The sequence below is a fragment of the Protopterus annectens genome, chromosome 15.part0 (genome assembly GCF_019279795.1).
Source record: "Protopterus annectens isolate FY-2018-M chromosome 15.part0, PAN1.0, whole genome shotgun sequence".
NCBI classification, from domain to species: Eukaryota; Metazoa; Chordata; order Ceratodontiformes; family Protopteridae; genus Protopterus; species Protopterus annectens.
The window spans coordinates 732,628,914-732,652,911 of record NC_056749.1 but is presented as its reverse complement, the minus strand read 5'-3'; the positions used below and the strand labels follow the sequence as shown (position 1 = coordinate 732,652,911).

Sequence of the window (23,998 nt, the reverse complement as noted above, 5' to 3'; positions counted from 1 at the left end):
AACACATCTCCCAGGACTTGCAGGAACAGCAAGTGTTCTAGGTTCAAGCATGCACATGAAAATACTGTATCAGAAGATGGGTCTCTAAATATTCCTTAGTCCCCCACTGAAACACCTACTTCGTCCTATGAGGTGTTCCCAAAGGAGAAATCTTCTGGTGGTGAAGCAGAGGAATGGGTGCCCTTGGTGTCTAATTCGGGTCCATGTTTGTTTGAAGACTGAAAATATCTACTCACCTTTAGTCGACATGGAAATGTCGAAGCTCCAGTTCATCAAATGGCCAAATCATTGATTTCTTTCTAAAGGAAAGAAATTGGTTGGCCTTTCTGTTACATCTGTCCTTTCCCCAACTGTAGTTCGATCTTGGAGTTAGAATATTTAGTTGGGGGGTGTGGGTGGCACAGCCCCCCCACGTTGGGGGGTGTGAAGCCCCCCACTTAAAAGTTTTTTTTTTTTTTTTTTGGTGGTGCTCGTTGTTGAACTACCGATTTCTTTCCCTTGGAAAGAAATTGGTGACTTGGCCATTCGATGAACTTCAGGTTCAAGACTTTCGTGTCGACTAAAGGTGAGTTGATGTTTTTTGTGTTCGATTATATAATATAGACCCGTCTAATTCCTATGCCTCGGCACAGGGGATCTGGCTCACAGAAGCCAATTCCATCCGCTTCTGAATCAAAGGAATGAGAATATTTACTTTAAAGTTCTACCCTTTTATTGTAATGGACACCAGACTTATTTAGCAGCTCTAGTTCTAACATTTTGTATTTCAAAAAGGACATGAAAAACTCAGTCAGTTGAACAAACTGATCATAAGTAACCTGGGAAAAGCAGGGGACTGAGGCACTACCTTTTGTAAGCCAAGGCAAGTTGTCCAGCGCCAGTTTAGCCTTCAGTCCCTTGTGTTCTGTGGCTTCTGGAACAGATGTCATCAAGCCCCCTGTTTACCTTAGAGCTTGAGATCAAATCCCTAATCTGGAACAAAAAACCTCACAGTAAACACAGACCCTAACGATTCCCACCTTCCCTTTAAGAGGTGAAAATACAAGTCTCTGAAACTGATGATCATCTGGTCTCAGGAAGCACAGTCGATCTGGAAGCATACACGAGATGCGAAAGATGTGACAGGCTGCAAAGTGGCCAACCCACAGGACTCAGCCCAGGTGGACTGGTGGACTCCAAGGGTAGTGAAAGTGACTCTTCATGTCTGGAATCATCAGACCAAGGGAAACCAAAGTCATTCTTCAGAATGTCCTCAATCTCCTGATACTTCTCTCTTTCTCTTGTTGGAGTATTTCTTTTTTATGACAGGTTCCCAGAGGCCTTGGCCGATGCCTCAGTAGCAAAGAGCCAGATAAGCTCCTGTTTTAGCTGCAAACTTCTCAGAGTAAAACTGGCAACAATGTGATTAGGAGTCCACAATGTGCTCTGGGCTGAGGTAGAACAAGCACTGACTGTGCAGTCTTTTGTAGGGAATCTACTTCTTACACTCACAATGCAGTTATTAACTTTAACAAATACCTCAGTTTCAGATTGGTATCAGAATCAGACATTAGCTATTTCAACAATACGTAACAAGAATATAAGAAAAATCCTCTGTGGCATACTGATCTGGCTCTTGGAATCAAACTAAACAGACTGAAAACAGTAAGAAGCAAAACAAAGTTGATCCCTGTCCGTATACAAGCACAACTTAGATCTGTGGATGGGAAACAAACTTTACCAAAAGACTGCCTCTTCTAATTCTAATGGACAGAGGCAGCTCCTAAATGCTTTATCCTATGCGTGGGTCCCCTCAAATTATCTACGGCATTATCCCAGTTTTTCTCATTTGGGGTAATATATAATTATCGACCATGGGATGGGTAAGGCCAATCTCTAACCAAATGGGATAGGTTAGTTAGTGCACAACAAATGGAGCTGGACAGGCTTAAAATGGCCAGCAAGGGCAGATAGTCTAGTACCTACCTATGAGCCTGCATTATGCAGTACTTCACAGCAAGAAAGATGAGAAGATGGTGTTGGCTGACACACCTCTTGTAATACTGACAACCTTGCATCCTGGTGGGTTGGCCTCAGCTGAAGCCCAGGGGAAAAATCCAGGAGTTGGGCTGCCTGCAGGCAAAATTTTCAAAAATAGGGAATGTAACAATGAGTTACATATGATGAACATATTCTGTACAACTTGCTCAGCATGTCAAAAAGGCAGCAGCACATCCTGGATGCAGAAAGTACAGTTGTGTAATATCTTACCATAACAATACATGTCCTTCTCTTCACTGTTGCAGTATTCTTTAAAATAGGGATCCCCTGCCAAGGGCAGCTTGATGTCTGGCCAGTATACCAAAGCCTTTTCATTGTAAAGATATGCTGTACTTCATATGTATGCTCTCCGCTCATGATGTAGGAGATAAAGGTGACATCCGGACATACCATCCTCAGAATGGAAAAGCCCCAGTAGGAACGACAGTCCAAGATATAAGTATGTAACAAGCACATCCAAAAAGAGATAGGATCAGGAGAACGAGGGGAGGGAGGGAGAACATCTACTGTTATGGTAAGATTTTACACAACTGTACTATGTCATTCCATATCACTGTTGCATTTTTTTTTTACAATAGGACAGCACAAAGGCTCAGGAAGAAGACTGGAAGGAGGAGGAAGGGCTAGCAGAGCCCTCTAGGAAAAGTTCAGTTGTGTACACTTACCATAAATGTAGATGTTCGAGTGTATTCACTGCTGCAGTCATTACATTTGGGGAATCTGCTGGCAGGTTGTCCTCAGTCGGCCTGAATATCAAAGTCTTGGGTCCTGCATCAGTTGCTGTCTCCTCTTCCATGACATCAGGTCGTCAGGGGTATAAAACATGCAGCCGACGCCATATTCTTTAGTTTTTCTTGCCCCAGATGTCAGGTGCCCCCCCAAATGGGGAGCAAAAATATATATACATATATATATCTACATATAAATGCAATTGTAACAACATAAACTTTACCTTCATCTAAAAGCAAATACACCACAAAGGCTGTAGAATATAGCGAAGGAAAGAGAAGTTCTAGAAAAAAGGGGGAAGGTGGGTGGGTAATCCAGACTGCAACAGTGAATACACTTGAACATCTACATTTATGGTAAGTGTACACAACTGTACTATGTTCTTCGTGTTTCACTGTTGCAGTCATTACATCTGGGTAGAATCCCAAAGCTATGGATGGGAGGCTGGAGCTCAACAGCATCAGGAGTGGCTATAAGGCCATGCAGAACTGCAATGGCAAAGCCTGCCCTGGACTTAGAGAAGAGAGGCAAATGTAAAAGTATGAACAGAGCTCCACGTAGCAGCTTCTAGAATGTCTTTGGTTGGCACCCCTCTGAGAAAAGCTGCTGAGGTAGATGCAGCCCTGGTGAAATGTGACCCCGATACCCTTGGGCTCCAGTTTACCATGATGCAAATAGCAGAAACGAATGCAGGAGCTTATCCACTTTGAAACAGTCTGCTTTGAAATAGCCTTCCCCTCTGATCCTGCAGCAAATGCCACCAGTAGCTGCTCAGACTATCTTAGAAATTTGGTCCTGTTTAAGTAGAATCTTAGTTGTCTGTGTACGTCCAAGGAATGCAGAATCCGCTCTGCCTTGTTCTGCGGATTTGGGTAAAAGGTTGGCAGGTGAACAGTTTGATTAAGAGCCACACTGGATACCACCTTAGGCATAAAGGAAGGATTGGTCCTGAGGGACACCCTGTCCGGGTAAAATGTAATAAAAGGCTCCACAGCCATGAGGGCCTGTAGTTCTGAAACCCTTCTTGCTGAAGTGATTGCCAGAAGGAAAGCTGTTTTCCAAGATAAAAACTTTATATCCGCAGTAGCTGTTGGTTCAAATGGAGGCAAGGTGAGCTTTTCCAACACAAAATTGAGGTCCCATGCAGGAGTTGGTGATCTTCTGGGAGGCCTTACATTTTTGGCCCCTCTAAGATACTGTTTTAGCAGAGGATGAGAAAAGATTGGAGGCTCTGTGTTGTAATGAGCCAAAAAGGCTGAGGCATGGATTTTTACTGATGAAAATATAGGCCCTTGTCAAGCATCTCAGTCAAGTATTGTAAAATCTGAGGAATATTTGGCTTTGTTGTGTCAGTCCCTTGTGCTTGGTTCCAAGCACAGAATCTCTTCCATTTATCAGCATAACATTTTCTAGTACTAGGCCTTCTGGCTACCAAAATGACATCCATCACAGATTTACTGAGAGGTGTTGTTTGAATAATTACATGATCAGCCATGCTGCCATGTTCAGAGTTTGGAGCTGATTGTGTAGAATTTGATTGCTCTGCTGGGACAGTAGATGAGGTATTTGAGGCAAGTACCAAGGAGGGAGGTGGTGCTGCGGCAGCGATGTCACCTCACAGTAAGACATTGACCGGTTTGACTCTCAGCTAGAGCGTCTTCTGCGTGCAGACATGCATGAATGGGAGTGCCTTCGATGAAGGTTGTGCATTAGGGCTGGCAACTCAGTACGTAAAAATCAACGGCCAATCATTAACGGACCGGAGTTCCGCTGTGGCGACCCCTAACCAGGAAAAGACGAAAGACACAACAACCAAGGAGGGAGGTGAGACATATTCCTTAGAATTGGGTACCAGTGCTGGCGAGGCCAGTCCGGGGCAATTAGGATAATTTTTTGTTTTTTTCAGTCTGACCTTTAGTAATACCTTGGGAAGAAGGGGCAGAGGAGGATAGGCGTAGACTGATAGTTTTTTACCAACTGATGGATAGGGCATCCACTTTCCATGCTTGTCTGTTATAAGTCCTTGTGCAGAATTTGTCCAGTTGATAATTCTGGGGAGAGGCAAATAGATCTATGTCGGGCTCCCCCATTTCTCTGTTATCATGCTGAATAGTTGTGGATCCAGTTTCCACTCGTGAGGGTCCAATAAGATTTCTGCTTAGGTCGTCTGCCAGAGTATGTTGTTTTCCTGGCAGGAATTGAGCTTGAAGATGTTCTTGGTAAGTCAAGGCTGTGTCCCACAATACCATGGCTAGTATGCAAAGAGGGTAGGAATGTGTACCCCCCTGCTTGTTTATGTACCACATAACCGTGGTGTTGTCTGTCTTTATCAGTAATTGTCCTGGATGAAGTCAGTCCTTGAAGGCTGTCAGGGCATTCTGAACAGCTAACATCTCTTTCTGGTTGATATGCAGATGCATTTGTTTTGGATTCCATATGCCCTGAATGCATCTCCCCGCCAGGTGGGCCCCCCAAGCATAGTCTAATGCATCTATAGTTAGGGTTTAGGTGGCAGGGGGTAGAGTGAAAGACCGTCCCATGTTCTGATGACATGTCTCTGCCCACCAAAGAAACTCCTGTTGTAGGCAGGGAATGAGAGGAAAGTACAGTTTTGTACCTACCATAAATGTAGATGTTCGAGTGCTCACCTTGCTACAGTCATCACATTTGGGTTATCCTGTCATCAGGCGGTCCCGCAGTCAGCCGGATTTCCAAAGTCTTGGTCCGACGTTGGTGCGCCAGGGGTACATATACTGCAACCGACGCCATTTTCTTCAGTTTTTCTTGCCCCAGATGTCAGGTGCCCCCAAAAAGGTGATCAAAATTATTACCAAATGGTGTGAACACTGTACAAACACAAAATTCCTTCAGCTATAAGCAAATAGATCAGTAAGGCATAGCAGAGATTTAGCTAGAAGATCAGAGGGGTTGGAGGGAGGGTAACCTGGACTGCAGCAGGGTGAACACTCGAACATCTACATTTATGGTAGGTACAAAACTGTACAATGTTCATCGTTTTACCCTGCTGCAGTCATCACACTTGGGTTGAGTCCCAAAGCTAAGCTAGGGTGGAGGTATCATAGAGGGTTAGTGGAGGCAATGAGGCCCTGCAGAACTGCAGTGGCGAAGCCCGCCCTGGACTTAGAATAAAGAGGTAAGTGATAGTGTTTGGTGAAGGTGTGTACTGAACTCCAAGTTGCAGCTTCTAAAATTTCCTTGGTAGGAACCCCTCTGAGAAAGGCTGTAGAGGTAGCTGTTGCCCTGGTAGAGTGGGATCTAATGGTAGGAAGAACTGGTTTCCCATGATGGGTATAACAGAACCGTATGCAATGGCCTATCCATTTAGAAATGGTTTGTTTGGATATAGCCCTCCCTTGAGAAGCTGTAGCATAGGATACAAAGAGCTGGTCAGTTTTTCTGAAAGCCTTAGTTTTATCCAAGTAGTAACGAAGCTGCCTGTGAATGTCCAAGGAATGCAAGAGTCTCTCACCTTTGTTATGTGGATTGGGAAAGAAAGTGGGTAGATGGATGGTTTGATTTAAAGCTACACTGGAAACCACCTTAGGCATGAAGGAAGGATTAGTTCATAGAGAAACTCTGTCTTGATGAAAAATGAGGAAAGGTTCCACTGCCATTAGTGCCTGTAATTCTGAGACTCTCCTAGCAGAAGTTATTGCCAGGAGCAGGGCAGTCTTCCAAGATAGGAACTGAAGGTCTGCAGAGAAAGCTGGTTCAAAGGGAGGTAACATTAGTTTCTCCAGAACAAAGTTGAGGTCCCATGTTGGTGTAGGAGCTCTTCTAGGTGGTCTAATGTTTTTTGCCCCTCTGAGGAACTGCTTTAGAAGAGGATGTGAAAATAAAGGTGGATTCATGTCGTAGTGAGCTGAAATAGCTGAAGCATGGATTTTAATTGAGTAGAAGGAAAGTCCTTTGTGCAACATCTCTGCTAAATATTGCAGAATTTGAGGCATATGAGGCTGAGTTGTGTCTTGTCCTTTAGCTTGGTTCCAGGCAGAAAACCTTTTCCATTTGTCCGAGTAAGCCTTCCTGGTGCTTGGCCTCCTGGCTTCCAGAATAACATCCAGAACTGCTTGTGAAAGAGGGGCTGGTTGGATGTTTAAAAGATTTGCCATGCAGCCAGGTTTAAGGTTTTGATCTGGCTGTGTAGAATCTGTTTGTTTTGCTGCGTGAGCAAATGAGGTATTTGAGGCAATATCCATGGTGGGCTGTGAGCCATATTCTTCAATAGCAGGTACCAGTGCTGGTGTGGTCAGTCTGGGGCTATGAGAATCAGTCGAGGTTTCTCCTTTTTGACCTTCAAAAGAACCTTTGTGAGAAGAGGTAATGGAGGAAAGGCATATGTTGTCAGGTTTTTCCAACTGAAGGAGAGAGCGTCCACTTTCCAAGCTTGATGGTGGAATGTCCTTGTACAAAATTGTGTCAGTTGGTAGTTTTGAGGACTGGCAAACAGGTCTATATTTGGTAGGCCCCATTTTTGAGTTATCATTGTAAATATTTGTGGGTCTAGCTTCCACTCGTGGGGATCTTTGATGTTTCTGCTTAGGTCGTCTGCCAGTGTGTTTTTCTGTCCTGGCAGAAATTGATCTTGTAACTACACTTGGCAGGCCACAGCTGTGTTCCATAAGATTATTGCTTGCCTGCAAAGAGGGTAGGAATGTGTGCCCCCTTGTTTATTTATGTACCACATTACTGTGGTGTTGTCCGTCTTTATTGCCAGTTGTCCAGGCTGTAGTAGATCCTTGAAGGCTGTCAGAGCTTTCTGTACAGCTAGCATCTCTTTTTGATTTATGTGCAGTTTTCTTTGTTCTGCAGTCCATAGGCCTTGAATGCATTGTCCTGCCATGTGTGCCCCCCAGGCGTAGTCTGAAGCATCTGTTGTGATAGTTTGCCTGGTTGGGGGCAAGGTGAAAGGCTGACCCTTGTTGAGGTGATATGCCTGTGCCCACCATAGAAATTCCTGTTGAAGGCAGGGAATGAGAGATATCACTGTGTCCAAGCTGTGGCTGTGTTGAGACCATACACTTTTTAGGTACCACTGTAATTTCCTCATATGCAGTTTTGCAAATGGTATTATCAGAATGCAAGATGCCATGAAGCCCAAAGCCTGCAGAATTTTTCTTGCAGTTAATTGGGTCTTTGTTGCCATTGTCTTGAAATATTGAGTCAGTCGTAGTTGCTTGTCTGGTGTAAGATAAGCCTTCTGGGCCATTGAGTCCAAGCTGGCACCCAGGAATGTCATTTTTTGTGAGGGTACTAGTTTTGACTTCTTTTCGTTTACTGTGCACCCCAGACAATTTAGTAGATGCTTCACAAAAGCCAGATGATGTAAGAGAATGTCTTTTCTTTCTGCTTGGATGAGGCAGTCGTCCAGGTATGGATATATTTGAATTCCTCTTTGTCTGCAGTATGCAATTACTGGTGCCAGGCATTTTGTGAATACTCTGGGAGCAGTAGATAAGCCAAAGGGCAGTGCAGAGAATTGGTAGTGGGTTGAACCTGCAATGAAACGGAGGTATCTTCTGCAACTTTGTCTGATAGGGACATGCAGGTATGCCTCCTTGAGGTCCAACGTTACCAGCCATGCTTCCTTGCCCAACATGGGAAGTAGCTGCTGTAGTGTTAGCATCTTGAATTTTGGGACTTGTAAGTAAGTGTTTAGAATTGAAAGGTCCAGAATTGGTCTCCAAGCATTTTCTTTTCTGGGTACTAGGAAGAGTCTTGAGTAAAATCCTTGGCCTTGCTCTTGAGTTGGTACCCTTTGACTGGCTCTCATGGCCATGAGAGCTGTAATTTGTTTTTGAGCCTCTGCCCTTTGATTTTGTGGCAGGTTTGGCATTCCTCTTTTTATTGGCAAGGTGTGAAAGTGGAATCTGTATCCTCGTAAAATTATGTCTAGGACCCATTTGTCCTTTGTGACCATGTGCCAGTTGTCTGCAAATAGTGCTAGTTTCCCCCCCAGGGGGGCTGACAAAAGAGCTTTGTTTGGCCAGCTGAGGTGCAAGTCATTGAGTTTGCCTTCTGGTGGGTTGAGACCTGTCTTCTCCTCCCTTCTGGGTTGGAGTGCCCCATTGGCGAGGTTTATACTGAGCTTGTGGTTGTCCTCTGCCCCTTGGGCGCCTGTATTTACCCCTCTGAGGCCTGTCAGTGGCTGGAAAGGACCAATTTTTTTTTGTTGGCCAGTTTCTGCTGAAGCGAGGGGGTTGTACTTGTAGGAAATCTTTGACTGTCTGCATTGATTTTGCCTTATCTTCCATTTTCTTTAAAACTTCTTCTGCTTTAACACCAAAAAGAACATCCTGCTGTAAGGGAGCATCTAGTAGTTTTGCTTTAACATGATCAGGCAGACTTTGTTCCTTTAACCAGGCATGCCTACGTATAACTGATCCAGTGACAGCTGCTCTGCAGGAGGCCTCTAAAGAATCAAACCCACATTGCAAGGTATGTTTGCACACCTGCTCGGTGGCGTGCAACAAATCCTGTACTTCTTTCAATTCAGATTGTTGAGGGAGGGTGGTTATCTTTTGTTTTAACTGAGAGATCAGAAATTGCTGATACTTAAGCATATGAAATTGACAGTTTAGAGCTCTCATAGCTAAAGTGGCTGAGGTGTAAACCTTTTCCCCCATCTGTCTAGTGCTCTTGAATCCCTTTCAGAAGGTACTGGATTTTTAGCCATGGAAGCCTTAGCCCCCTTGGGACCCTAGGAGATAGTCTCTGGGTCAGCTACTGGGCCTTTTGCAAAGAAATTTGTGGGAATCAGGTACTCTGTAGTATCTGTCAGTCTTGGCCAGGGCAGGAGGCGGAGAGTCAGGGTTGAAACTGGATTCTAAATAGACATCATCCACAATGTCCAAAACAGGAGGGATGGCTAGAGGTCTGTGTTGGGGGAGTAAAAGAAACTCTCTGAGTCTTTTCTTGGAATCAGAGTAATCCTGACCTTCCCAGTGAAAATGTTCCCTCATAGTGTGTAAAGTTTCCCCAAAAGAGTAATCTTCTGGAGGGGAAGCTGAGGGAATAGAGTCCTCAGCATCAGAATCTTCATAAGGAGAGAAGGAATAGTCTTGGTCCTCAGAGGAATCCGAAGAAATAGACAGTTGTTCAGAGGAAGCAGATTCTTCCTTTTGTCTAGGCCTTTTGTCAGGAGGAGGCTGAGAAAGTACAGTTTTGTACCTACCATAAATGTAGATGTTCGAGTGCTAATACAGCTGCAGTCATAACAGATGGGTTCTCCTGCCATTAGGCGGGTCCTCGGTCGGCTGAATTCCAAAGTCTAGGTCCGGCGTCGGTTGTTGTCGCTTCTTCCCTGACGTCAGTGCGACAGGGGTATAAAAGAACCAGCCGACGCCATTTTCTTCAGTTTTTCTTGCCCCAGATGTCAGGTGCCCCCAGAAGGAAGGCAAAACATAAATTTATGTAGCAAAGCAAATGCAATATAATCAAAAAACAGTAGTTGCAAGCAAATACACCATAAAAGAATACCCCAATGAGGTTGTATGAGGAGGTGTTAGCCATAAGGCCTGTCCCAAGAGGGGAAGGAGGGAGGGAAACCCAGACTGCAGCTGTATTAGCACTCGAACATCTACATTTATGGTAGGTACAAAACTGTACTATGTTCGTCGTGCATACAGCTGCAGTCATAACAGATGGGTAGAATCCCAAAGCTAATAAAGGGGTGGTAGGCACTAAGTGGAACTAGGTGGAGCCAGGATGCCCTGCAAGACTGCAGTGGCAAAGCCCGCTCTAGTTTTGGAGTATAATGGTAGGTGATAGTGCTTGGAGAAAGTATGTACAGAACTCCAAGTGGCTGCTTCCAAAATATCTTTGGTAGGTACCCCCCTGAGGAAGGCAGCAGAGGTAGCTGTGGCCCTTGTGGAGTGAGATCTGATGCCTGTAGGTACAGTTTTACCATGAAGAGAGTAACAAAAGCGTATGCAGTGGGCTATCCATTTTGAGATTGTCTGTTTGGAAACAGGCTTCCCTTGAGCACCTGTAGCATAGGACACAAAGAGTTGCTCTGATTTTCTGAAAGGCTTTGTTCTGTCCAAATAATAACGGAGCTGTCTGTGAATGTCCAAGGAATGTAGTAGCCTCTCCCCTTTGTTTTGTGGATTAGGGTAAAACGTAGGTAAGTGGATAGCCTGACTCAAGGCTACACTGGATACTACCTTTGGCATAAAGGAAGGGTTGGTTCGTAAGGAAACTGTCCTGATGGAAAATGATGAAAGGCTGCACAGCCATGAGGGCTTGTAATTCCAAAACCCTGCGTGCTGAGGTGATAGCTAGAAGGAAGGCTGTTTTCCATGACAAATATTGCAGATCTGTTGAAGCAGCTGGCTCAAAAGGAGGCAGGGTTAGTTTTTCTAGAATGAAATTGAGGTCCCAAGCAGGTACTGGTTGCTTCCTTGGGGGTTTTATATTCTTAGCCCTTCTGAGGAACTGTCTTAAGAGAGGGTGAGAGAATAAAGGAGGATCAGTGTTGTACTCTGCAGAAATGGCTGAGGCATGAATTTTGATGGAAGAGAATGAAAGTCCACTGCTTAGCAGCTCGGCTAGGTACTGTAGTATTTGAGGTAAATTCAGTATTCTAGGATTCTGACCCTTTTTCTGATTCCAGACACAAAACCGTTTCCATTATGCGGAGTAGGCATTTCTAGTAGAAGGCCTTCTGGCCTCCAAAATGACATCCTGCACCTCCTTGGAGAGTAGGGTCTGCTGTGAATTTAAGGAATTCTCCATGCGGCTAGATTGAGTGTTTTCAGCTGACTGTGAAGAGTTTTGAAGTTGTGCTGAGTCAGTAGAAGAGGCATTAGAGGCAGGATCCATGGTGGGGAATGCGTCAGGCTCCTCAGGAGTGGGTACCAGTGTTGTCTTGGCCAGTCTGGAGCAATGAGAATCATTTTTGGTCTGTCTGCTCTGGCTTTTAATAGAACTTTGGTCAGCAGTGGAAGAGGTGGAAAGGCATAAACCGTCATTGTTGTCCAACTGAAAGAGAGTGTGTCCACTTTCCAGGCCTGTGGATGAAAGGTCCTTGAGCAGAATTTTGTCAATTGGTAATTTCTGTGGGTGGCAAAGAGATCTATGTCTGGCCTTCCCCATGCTTGAATTATCATTGTAAAAACTTGAGGATGCAACTTCCATTCATGTGGATCTGTCATATTTCTGCTCAGTTTGTCTGCCAGTGTGTTTTCCTTCCCTGGCAGGAATTGTGCTTGAAGTTGGATTTGCAATTCCAGAGCCGTGTTCCAAAGGGACATGGCTAGTCTGCACAGGGGATATGAATGAGTTCCTCCCTGTTTGTTTATGTACCACATCAATGTGGTGTTGTCTGTTCTTACCAATAGCTGGCCTGGATGCAGTAGGTCTTTGAAAGCCATAATAGCATTTATTACTGCTAGCATTTCCTTTTGATTGATGTGTAGGTGCTTTTCTTTTTGTGACCATTTGCCCTGAATGCACCGATCTGTCATGTGCGCCCCCCAGGCGTAGTCCAAGGCGTCTGTTGTGATGACTTGATTTGCTTGAGGCTTGCAGAATGGGATACCTATGTTTCTTTGGTTCCATGTCTTCAAAAGGAATTTCTGTGGTGGGCTCAAGCGGTATGATTGTTTCCAACTGTGGCTGTGTTGAGACCATAAGTTTTTTAGGTACCACTGAAGTTTCCCCATATGCAGCTTTGCACATGGGATTAGCAGAATGCAAGATGCCATGAATCCCAGAGCCTGCAGGATTTTCCTTGCAGTCAGCCTGGTGAAGGTTGCCAGTTTTGTGAAGTATTGAGTTAATTGCCCTTGTTTCTCTGGCGTGAGGTAGGCCATCTGGCTGTTTGTATCCAAGCTGGCACCCAGGAAAATTATTGTTTGAGAGGGTATTAGTCTTGACTTCTTTTTGTTGACTGTGTATCCCAGAGAATTCAACAACATTATTACAAACGCCAGGTGTTTCAGAAGAGTGTGCTTGCTGTCCGCTTGGATCAGGCAGTCGTCCAGATATGGGTATATTTGTATCCCTTGAAGTCTGCAGAAGGCAATTACTGATGCCAGGCATTTCGTGAACACTCTGGGCGCAGTAGATAAGCCAAAGGGCAATGCAGAGAATTGATAATGGGATGAACCTGCAAGAAATCTGAGATATCTTCTGCAATCTTGTCTGATTGGGACATGCAGGTATGCCTCCTTGAGGTCCAATGTCACCAGCAAAGACTCCTTGCCCAGCATGGGAAGAAGCTGCTGTAATGTGAGCATCTTGAACTTTGGTACGAGTAAATATGTGTTTAGGATGGATAGGTCCAAAATAGGTCTCCAATCTTTGCCCTTCCTTGGTACCAGGAATAGTCTGGAATAAAAACATTGACCCTGTTCTTGTGCAAGTACTTCTTGAATAGCTTTCATGTCCATGAGATCTGAAATTTGTTTTTGTGCCTCTGCCCTTTGATTGTGTGGCAGGTTTGGTATGCCTCTCATTTTTGGAAGGGTGTGAAAGTGGAATCTGTAGCCTCTGTCTATAATGTCCAGGATCCATTTGTCTTTTGTGACAATATTCTAATTTTTCGAAAATAATGCCAGTTTTCTGCCTAAAGGTGCTGCCATTTGAGCCTTGCTTGGCATGCAAAGGGGAAAGTCATTGGGTCTGCTTTCTGAATGGCTGTGAACTATCCTCACCCCCTCGTGGTGTAGGTGTTTGCCATTGTCTGCCTCTAAATGATCCTTGAGATTGCCCTCTACCTCTCGGGTGCCTGTATCTACCTCTTTGAGGTCTGTCTGTGGCTGGAAAGGACCAATTTTTTGAAGGCTAATTTCTACTGAAACATGGCAGTTGTACCTGTAGGAAATCTTTCACTGTTTGCATTGATTTTGCCTTTTCCTCCATTTTCTTTAATACCTCCTCAGCTTAACACCAAACAATACATCTTTTTGAAGAGGTGCATCTAGTAATTTAGCTTTGACATGATCTGGTAAGGTTTGCTCTTTGAGCCAAGCATGTCTACGTATGACTGATCCTGTAACAGCAGCTCTACAAGAGGCCTCTAAAAGCATCAAAACCACATTGCAAGGTATGTTTACCCACTTGCTCTGCACTATGCAACAAATCCTGCAACTCCTTCAAGTCTGGTTGTTGAGGTTGTGACATTTTGCTTTTCAACTGAGATAACAAAAACTGTTGATACTTTAACATATGGAACTGACAGTTTAATGCCCTCATGGTTAAAGTGGCCGAGGTGTACACCTTTTTCCCCCACCTTTCTAAAGCTCTGGAATCTCTCTCTGAAGGTAATGGATTTTTTGGCAGTGGAGGCCTTAATACCCTTGGGACCCTGTGAAATAGTTTCTGGGTCAGCCGCATGGCTTTTGTATAGGAATTGGTGTGAATCAGGAACCCGGTAATACCTGTCAGGCTCGACTGGAGCTGGAGGTAAAGAATCTGGGTTAAGACTGGCCTCTGAATACACATCATCTAATATGTCTAAGACAGGAGGTATAGCCAGAGGCCTGTGCTGAGGGAGCAAGAGGAAATCCCTGAGCCTTTTCTTGGAATCTGAGTACTCTTGGCCTTCCCAGTGGAAGTGTTCCCTCAAGGTATGCAAGGTTTCCCCAAAAGAGTAATCCTCAGGGGGGAAGACAGAGGGAATGGACTCCTCTGCATCAGAATCTTCGAAAGGGGAGTAAGAATGTTCCTGGTCCTCAGAATGCTCTGAAGTAATGGAGGCCTGGTCCGAGGAAAGGTATTCTTCCTCCACTCTGGGCCTTTTGTCCGGGGGGGGGGGGGGTTGAGAACCCCTGATAAGACTAATCAAATCTTCAGCCATTTTGAGCATCTGCTTTTTAGGCATGGGGCCTTGAGAGGGGCCCTGTGGAGCCTGTCTTTTAGAATGCATGGCTGCTTTAGATTTAGTGCAAGCCTTAATGAAAAAAGAAGAAGAAGGCCTGAAGATACCTTGAGAGGTGGCAGGCCTGTCTGAACTCTGAGTTTCCCCGCCAAGAGTGACTTCGGTATCTGTAGTCGGGGTGTGGGCCGAAGAGCCTGCGACCTCGCGCACAGAAGACACCGCTAATGAAGTGTCATCAGTAGTCAGGGGCTGCGTAGGTGCCTCGCTGAGAACCGGAGCACATGTAGATGGCTTTAGCGTGGTGTCGGTAGAAGTCGCGGACCTCGTATGTCGGTCCTTATCTTTACGTCGTTTACTCAAAATTGGAGTCGGAGTATCCGACGACATGTTGTAGTTAAACTTTTTGCCAAAATAGTGTTGGGTGAACTCCGCCCGACGCTTAATAGTGCGTCTGTTGAATGTAGCACAAAAACGACAGGCCGAGACGTCGTGGTCTGGGCCTAAGCAAGGTATACAGAGGGAATGGAAATCCTTATGCGGTATTTGCTTCCCACATGAAATGCAATTATTAACTTTGTCTGACATCAGTCTGAGGCAAGAAAAGTTTCCCCAACGGGGTACTTAGCTTTCTAGAAGTCTACGGTTGAAAAATATTCGTAATCTCAGGAGCTGGCCGACCGGCACTTGCGAACTGCTTCTGCTTTGGGCACCGCGCGGCAAGAAAGACTGGAGAAAATGGCGTCGGCTGGTTCTTTTATACCCCTGTCGCACTGACGTCAGGGAAGAAGTGACGACAACCGACGCCGGACCTAGACTTTGGAATTCGGCCGACCGAGGACCCGCCTGACGGCAGGAGAACCCATCTGTTATGACTGCAGCTGTATGCACGATGAACATCCCCTGATAAGAGAAATCAAATCTTCAGCCATCTTGAGCATCTGTTTCTTAGGCATAGGGCCTTGAACAGGAGACTGAAGTGAAGTATTTTTCAGTTTGGAAGGAGTCTTCGACTTGGAAAACGTTTGGACTGTAAGAGTCATCGGTCTGAAAACGCCTTCAAAAACCGATGGCGTTTCAGAAGCACCGACGTCCCTGGAAGGTAAATCGTCGGTAGGGCCTGAAGTAAAAGGCTGCGTCGGCCTAGTACATTCCGTCAAAATATCTGTAGCGGTCTCGGTTTCCTGAACTGCGGTAGTCAGAGGCTGCGTCGGAGCCTCACTGATAACCGGAAAACCGGAGACTGGATCAACCGAGGCCTCGGAATCGGGCTTAGGCCTGGGCTGTCGATCCTTATCCCTGTGCTTTTTGTGCACGCCGGTAGTCGGTAGCTCCGACGGCATGTTATAATTAAATTTTCTGCCAAAAAAGTGTTGTGTGAAATCAAATTGTCTCTTAATAGTACATTTATTAAATCTAGCACAAAAACGACATGAAGTGACGTCGTGATCAGGGCCTAGGCAAGGTATGCAATAAGAATGAAAATCCTTATGAGGTATTTGCTTCCCACAAGAAATACAATTGTTAACTTTTTCTGACATCGGTCTGAGACAAGAAAAGTTTCCCCAACGGGGTACTTAGCTTTATAGAAGACTTCGGTCTGAAATTCGAATTCGAAAATCTCAGGAGTCGGCCGACTGGCACTTGCGAACTGCTTCTGCTTCGGGCACCGCGCGGCAAGAAAGACTGGAGAAAATGGCGTCGGTTGCAATATATGTACCCCTGGCGCACTGACGTCAGGGATGAGGCGACAGCAACCGACGTCAGACCAAGACTTTGGAAATCCGGCCGACTGCGGGACCGCCTGACGACAGGATAACCCAAGTGTAATGACTGCAGCAGGGTAACACGATGAACATTGGGTTATACCTTCCCTTATTAGTGTGTCCTCCCAGTCTCTCCAAGTTTTCCTCAAACAGCAAGCACATTTCATTAAAATCCTCTGTAGAGGATACACTCGTGCATCTCTTCCAGTCTTTCTTTAAACAGACATATGCAGACTGACATGGATGTTTATGTGACATTCTCTCGCTCTTTATATATATATATATATATATATATATATATATATATATATATATATATATATATATATGTGTGTGTGTGTATATTCATGCACATATGTATACATCTCAGTATATATAACACCTATATACTAATATGTACATATACTTAAGGTGGCATTTTTTGTCATGAAAAGCAGTAAAACATTCAGATGAAAGGTATTCTGGGAGATGTACTGACTTGAGTCTGACAGGTATGATGTATGAACTATAATGGAAACAATGCCAAATAATGCTAATTTTTCAGGTGGCCCCAACACACACACAGACAGACAGACAGACACACACACACACAATATATAACTATGTAATCCACATGAATCAGTATATGTGTAAAGCATATCCAATTAATCTGCAATATTCATCTATTTAACATAAAGTTTGCTACCTGAAGCATAGCCAGGACCACGTCTGTTCCGCCCTCTACCTCCATAAGGCCGATTACCACGAGAGGGTCCTGTGCTGTCATCTGTCATATACCCTCTCTCTTTGTCTGTACGATTTGGTGGAGGTCTGGAACTTGCACCGATCTGTCTTAGCTGTTCATCAATTTGTAACCTTTCCAAACGTAACTGATCTACTTCCTGTTCCCAAATGTAAGCAAGAAAGTGAAAACATATTTTAACACTTGTGTACTAAACTGTGCATATACAGTTAATAATACAACTTGAACAATCAGTGCAGGACACTTGTAAGACAGTACAGTTATGTAAACAAACTTACTATAACAGTAGACGTTCTAACAGATCCTTACTGTAGTTGCCTACGTTGTATGCGGTATATATTGCCAAGGATATGACCAGATGGCCAGTTTTCCAAGCTTTATGGCACTTTCCACACACTCTAACCACTGTTGAGCTAGAGGATACCTGCAAAAAAGCAGTGGTTAAGATGCCAAAAACTTCAGAGAATTCTTGTCTCAAGAAGGGAGACTAGAGCTATGAAAGGAAAATGCTAGGAAAAGAGAAATAAACAGATGTAAATATGTACAAGGAGTATATACATCTACACCCTGGCAATTTACCTAACTCAGAACGGGGGGGTTAGGGAAGGGACAGTTACTGCAACAGCGATCTGTCAGAACATCTGATGTGATGGTAAGCTTACTTTTAAAACTGTACTATATTCAATATTAGATCACTTCTGCAGTAGCCTAAACTGAAATGGGTAGATTACCAAAGCTTAATATAATATGTGGAGGAGGAAGAAATGTAAGTGTTCAGGAGTCCCTGGAGAATGGTCCTAGAAAGCCTGTTATAGACTTGGAAAAGGAATCCAGTTTGCAATATTATGTGAAAGTATGTATAAAGGACCGAGCTACTGCTTCTATAAAGCTTCTAGAGTCTATCCCTTCTTTCTCCAGAATTCTTCTAGAGTCCACCCCTTTCCAAAAAGCCACAGAAGTCAAAGCCCTAGTAGAGTGTGAGGCTTTCCCTGTTTGGAAGTGAGTTGCGATGGCAAGAATACCAGAAACAGCATGAGACAACCACTTAGAAAATGTCTTCTTTCACTCTGCTTGAACTTTTTTCCAACAGCTGACTGGCTTTCCTGAAGGATTGAGTTCTGTGCAAGTAGTATCGATCTGCCTATGGACACATACTAGGATTCTGCCTCTCTTGTTTTTAGGCTCTGGAAAGAACACAAGGAGAATAACAGGTTGGCTCAAGGGAATCCACTTTAGGCACAGAAGAATTTGTTCTCAAAGAAACCCAATCCTTGTGTAAAATAAGAGCTTGTAACTCTGATATGCTACTTTTGCAGAATTCAGAGTAATGAGTAACACAGTTTTCCAAGTTAAGAATATAAAATCAGCCTGATGAACTGATTTGAGTGGAAGAAATGTTAGTTTTTAAAGCAAAAAGTTAATAACCCAAGGAGGAGCCACCTGTGTTTTAGGCAGACAGATATTTAAAACCCACTTTCAAAAACTGATTCACTTGTGGACAGACAGAAAAGGGGGACATCTAATGGAAAACAAGCAGAAATGGCTGAAAGCTGATGACTGACAGAAGAATAAGAAATACCGGAGGATAACACACAAATAATCTAGAATGGGAGGCAACTGGGCCTTAAAAGACTCCTGGGTCTTAGAAAAGCAAAAACTAGAAAATATTTTCCACTTAATGATTTCCTAGCAGCAGTTTTTTTAGCATCCTTTACTACATGCTGCATGTCTTTAGAAAAAAAAAATGCACCTACAAGGTAACTCTATCATCCAGTCAGCTGAAGTGTTTTCAGGCTGGAGTGTATCAAACCCATTTTTTGTGAGGAAATCCAGTCCATGTGGAAGCCTGTGGTAATGGCCCTTGATCATTTTCAAAGAAGAGAGAACCACTGCTCCTGAGCCAAAAGGGAGTCACAACCACCATCTCTGAAGACTCCTTCTGGAGCTTTAGAAGAACCCTGGATATCAGTGGAAAGGGTGGAAAACGATATATGAAAATTCCAGTCCATGGAAATGAGAAAGCATGTGTCTTCTAGGCCTGTTTTGCAAATAATGCTTTTTGAAAGGAGGCAAAAATATCTAGCTAAGGTGTTCACCACAGCTGGATCAACTCCTGGAAGACCTATGGGTGCATCTTCAATTTGTCAGGGTCTGTCCTGGTCCTGCTCGGCCTGCCTGCTAAAATGGTTTGCTCTAACAGAAAGTATGAAGCCTAAGGTGTCAAACTGAGCTAAGATGTTACGTCCCAGGCAGTCATGGCAAGTCTGCTGAGTGGGATAGAGATCTGTCACCCCCCCCCCCCACTATTTGGGGGGCGGGGGGGCAGGGTGGACACTTGAAAGGGCAAGTAGTCACTCTGACTTTCTGAAATGTGCTTGGCTCTGGGAGGTTCTCATTTTCTTCTAGTCACCCTACCATTGTATTTTAAAATTTTGTTTGTTTGTGCTTAGCTGAAATTGCTTACTTTGCTTCTTGAAAAAAGGGTCATGAATTAGAAAGAGCTTTTTTTTTACTGAATTTAGAAAAGGAAGTTTGAAAGATTTAGGAAATGCCTTAAATCACTTTTTCTCCATCAAATTTTTAGGGACATCAACAGCTAAAGGGCCAAGCAGACCAAAACAGAACATCTTTGTCAAGGGGAGAATTTACAACCTATGCTTTAACATCTTCTGGTAAGTTTTGAGAACATATCCAACTAAATCGTCTCATAACTGTGCTACCTGTAGTGCCAGTGGTGCAACGGGTAGCACACTCACCTTTGGTGCAGGAGGCTATGGGTTACAGTTCCACGCTTGGGCTGCTGATACTGCAGTGCAGCATAATGGGGTTGCTGCACTCCTGAGTGTGTTGCCATTCTGAAGATATGTTACACCAAGGTTCCATCGGCTTCATTGTTAGTACCTCAGGTGGATCTAAAAGATCCCACAGCACATACTGAAAAGAGTAGAGGTCCTTTAATATACAGAACTATATACAAATTTACATATTTATACAAAATCACATTAAATTTACATTCTTCCATCATTTACAGTTTTTTGTTTAATATTTGCAAAGACCCATACTCCTTTTTCCAAAACCATTTTTATTTTATTTTTACATTTGATTACCGGGAAGGTCTGACTGGACCGAATGTCCATTTTCAGCACAGGCCTGGGGAGAAAAGCTCCACATAGAACAAAGAAAGAAAAAATGTCTAAAGTAAAGATAAAAAAGTAGGAAGATTACAAATAAAAAACAGCTGTACGTAGAGTAAAGAGTTTGTAGGATTTTTAGTCTGGGGCAGAGCAAGAGCAGAGCCATTTAGTGGCAAGGTGGGTTTTTAGTGTTTGTTTAAATTTAGTTAACGTAGTGCTAGATGTGATGTTACTAGGTAGAGAGTTCCAAATCTTAGCAATATAATGAGAGTAGGTGGACTCTCCAGTACAACTGTGTGCTGTTGAGATTTGTATGAGGGGATTATTGTTTGACTGCAGCATTCTGCCACAGGAATAGGTAATGATGGAGTTTTTGCAGAATGATAGAAGATTTTGTGAGCCATGTTAAGCTGAGATAAGTGTAGGAGATGGGAAAGTTCTAACCAGGTTAGTTTCCTTAGGGCAGAGCAATGGTGTGATCTCATTGTAGAGTTTGCTGCATATCTAGCTATTTCATTGTAGCAGGCTTCTAGTTTTCCGAGCTCAGCTTTCCTGAGGTTAATAAATACAGATGATGCATATAAAAGAGTTGAGGTCAAATGAGTTTGGGCAACAGCTATTTTTGTGCTATTTGTGAGATATTGCCTGTTCCTATATAGTGTACCTAGTTGTTTGTGCACTTTCTTAATTGATTGAGAGATACGGAGGTCAAATCTCATATTAGTGTCAATTTCGACCCCTAGTAGTTTGGTATGTGGGGAGGGAGTGATAGTAGTGTTATTTCTGGATACTATCTGAAAAACAATCTGTGTTTATAGTAGCTTTGTTAGGATGGAATAGCATGAGCTTTGTCTTGTTCGGGTTTAATAATAAGCAGGAATTTGTTAGCCAGGACTCTATTTTGAGGAAGGATGACTGAGTGAGTACCTGCAGTTCAGGAAGGGTACTGGCAGCACACAACACTGTAGAAGCAATCAGCATATTGAATAATTGTGGCAGAGGAGGCCACAGTACAGAGCTTGTTAGTATATATGGAGAAATGCAGGGGGCCAAGAATAGATCCTTGGGGCACTCCTAGGGTGACTGGTAGCAAATGTTGCCAAAGTACTGCTTGCTGTCTTCCAGTTAAGTAGCTCTGAAACCATGTAAGTGTAGAGTGTGATAAAGCTACATCAGAGAGTGCTTGTAGACGTTTGTTGTGATTCACCATATCAAAAGCTTTAGATAAGTCTAAAAAAGTGGAGGATACATACTTGCCATTATTTCAATGGTTGTTAACTGTGTTTGTAAATGACAAAAGTGCAGTGGTGGTACTATGGTGTGGTCGGAAGCCATGTTGAGTGCTGGATAACAACTTATTAGAATTTAAGTGATCCATGAGTTGCTTATGAATAATTTTTTCAAGTACTTTTTGATAGAGGAGATAGAATTGCAATAGGGTGAGAGACAATTCAGTAGAATTTCTACCCTTGTGGACTGGGTGATGTATGAAATCTTCCAAATGGTAGGAAGGTATTGTTCTAATAAAGATCTGTTTATTAGAATGGAGACAGGGTATGCAATTACTTCAGCAGCTAGTTTGAGGAATTCAGGTGGTAAGTGATCTGCAGCTAGAAAAGTGGGCTTTAGTTTTCTAAGAAGTTTTCTAACAGTATGTAGTGACACTGGTTGAAGAGAGAAGCTGTGCTTGTTTTGATGGGGTGTAGTTGTTTACGATGTAATAGCAGAACTGTGGCTATTAGAGAGTTGCAGAATAGTTTCTGTGAAATAAGTGTTAAACTGTGTTGCTATACAGTCAGAGCTATTTTTTGTAGTGGGAGGGGGTGTACAGCTTTATCAGAATTTTTGGTTGTTATTGTGGTGTTTAGTTTGTATATGAGAGTAATAATTTATTTTATCCTGTTTTGTTTGTGTTTTTGCTTTGTTTCTTAGTTCACAATAAGACTGCCTAGTAACTTGTGATTTAGTTTTTTGCCAGTGTAGCCATGCTTTATCTCTTGCTTTTAGTAGAGACCTGGAGTCATTGCTTAACCATGGGGCAAACTTTGATTTAACTCTAATAGTCTGGGAGGGGCATGCTCATCTAGGATAGATAGGAAGGTAGCAGTGAAGTAATCAGTGGCTTCATCCTGGGGTAATACTATAAGAGGGGACCAGTTACAGTGTTTAAGTGTAAAAAGGAAAAGAACAAGGTTCATGTTTTTTTTGCTCCTTATCTGCCGATATAGTGTCAGTTTAGTAGGGTACAGCCATAGTCTTAGTAGGTATGTTGGGAGATGGTCACTAAGGCTGCCTGGGAGACGGCCTGAGTGAGGAGAGCAGTCAGGTCTGTTAGTAAGTATCCAGTCTAGAATGGAGCATTTAGTTGATGTTTTGTTTATTCTGGTGGGTTTTTGTATGAGCTGGGTAAACCCATAAAGGTTTACATATTTACTGGGATTTGGGCTATTACAGTTGGTCCAATCAATGTTCAGATCTCCTAATATAATTGTTTCCAGGGGTGGTTTATGAGAAATGTAACATAGGATACTTTCTAGGATATATATATTATCCCCTGGGGGAATATATATGCCAATTATATTAATGTTTTTTTAGAATTTATGGTAAGTTTGCAACAGTATTTCAGCTTTACTGAAGCTTAGGGTGGTTAGATCCACAGCTGTTAAAGACAAAACTGTTTTGTAGAATATAGCTATGCCTCCACCTTTTTTCAGCATTCTATCCTGACGATAAATGCTATAACCAGGGTGGAGAATTTCATCATTTGTGATTTGAGGTTTCAACCAGGTTTCAGTAACCACTAATATGTCCGGTGTATATAGACTAATACTAGCATGCAGGTCATGGATTTTATTGGTAATGCTTCTAATATTCAAATGCAAGAAGAGTATATCACCTTTATATCTATGGGGAATAATCATTAGTGGATTGTGGTCCATGGTAATGTTTATGTCTGAGTTTAGATTAGTGATAGGTCCTGGGTTTGGGTGTATATCACCACTTAGTGTTAGTCTGTTGAATATATATGGTGTGGTCGTGATAGCAAGTATAAGTTTATTGAATTTCACACATGGCTTTGTAATACTGGGGTGTAGAAATGCATGTAATGTGTTATTGTGGTCTTTATGAGTGAAGAAGATATTTTAATGTTCATACCTTGAAGTTTGGGTACATAAGGAGTAGAGGTAACACAATTTGGGAGTGGTACATGAAGTCTGTTTTGGTAAGATGTAATGTGAGCTAGGGATAATAGGGTTGTACATTAGGGCTTGAGAGGGAGTTATATGTGAGTTTGCATTAGCTATAGTAAATAATATACGATTTGATTTTCTGTATTATGTTTGACATCACCCAATTTCCATTAAACAATCTCATTAAATTTTTCATTCCATATTACACATATAATACAAAACTATTTTCCTATCCAACTTTTGACATAGTCCTTGCATTTGTTAGAAAAATCCTGATTCGTCTGTTTACAATCCTGTACTTCTTCAAAAATATTCTTTTCTATTATTTTTCCCATATTTTTTACTCTTTTATGCATTAAAAAACAGTTTCTAACTTACCACATAAACAACATATCCTTTCAGTTACTTTTTTATAAGGTATATTCTCTTTTAGAGGCAATCTATTAATTTGTGGCTTCCATAAAAATCTTGACATTCAACATTCGTCATACACTATATTTCTTTGTTTTACAGCTTTCTTTTTTTCTTCTGTTAGATGTCCCCATGGGTTCATG

The 23,998-nt window shown here is 43.0% G+C and overlaps 1 protein-coding gene across 2 annotated transcripts in view; it reads right to left on the bottom strand.

Annotated features, from left to right (window-relative positions):
• Positions 1–23,998, bottom strand: part of FMR1 (FMRP translational regulator 1) — a 2,052,104-nt gene that overhangs the window by 450,379 nt on the left and 1,577,727 nt on the right. For both annotated transcript variants that reach the window (XM_044057587.1, XM_044057588.1), the window contains one exon: positions 17,063–17,258. In XM_044057587.1, coding sequence (XP_043913522.1) covers positions 17,063–17,258 — 196 coding nt within the window. The remainder of the gene's footprint in view (positions 1–17,062; positions 17,259–23,998) is intronic.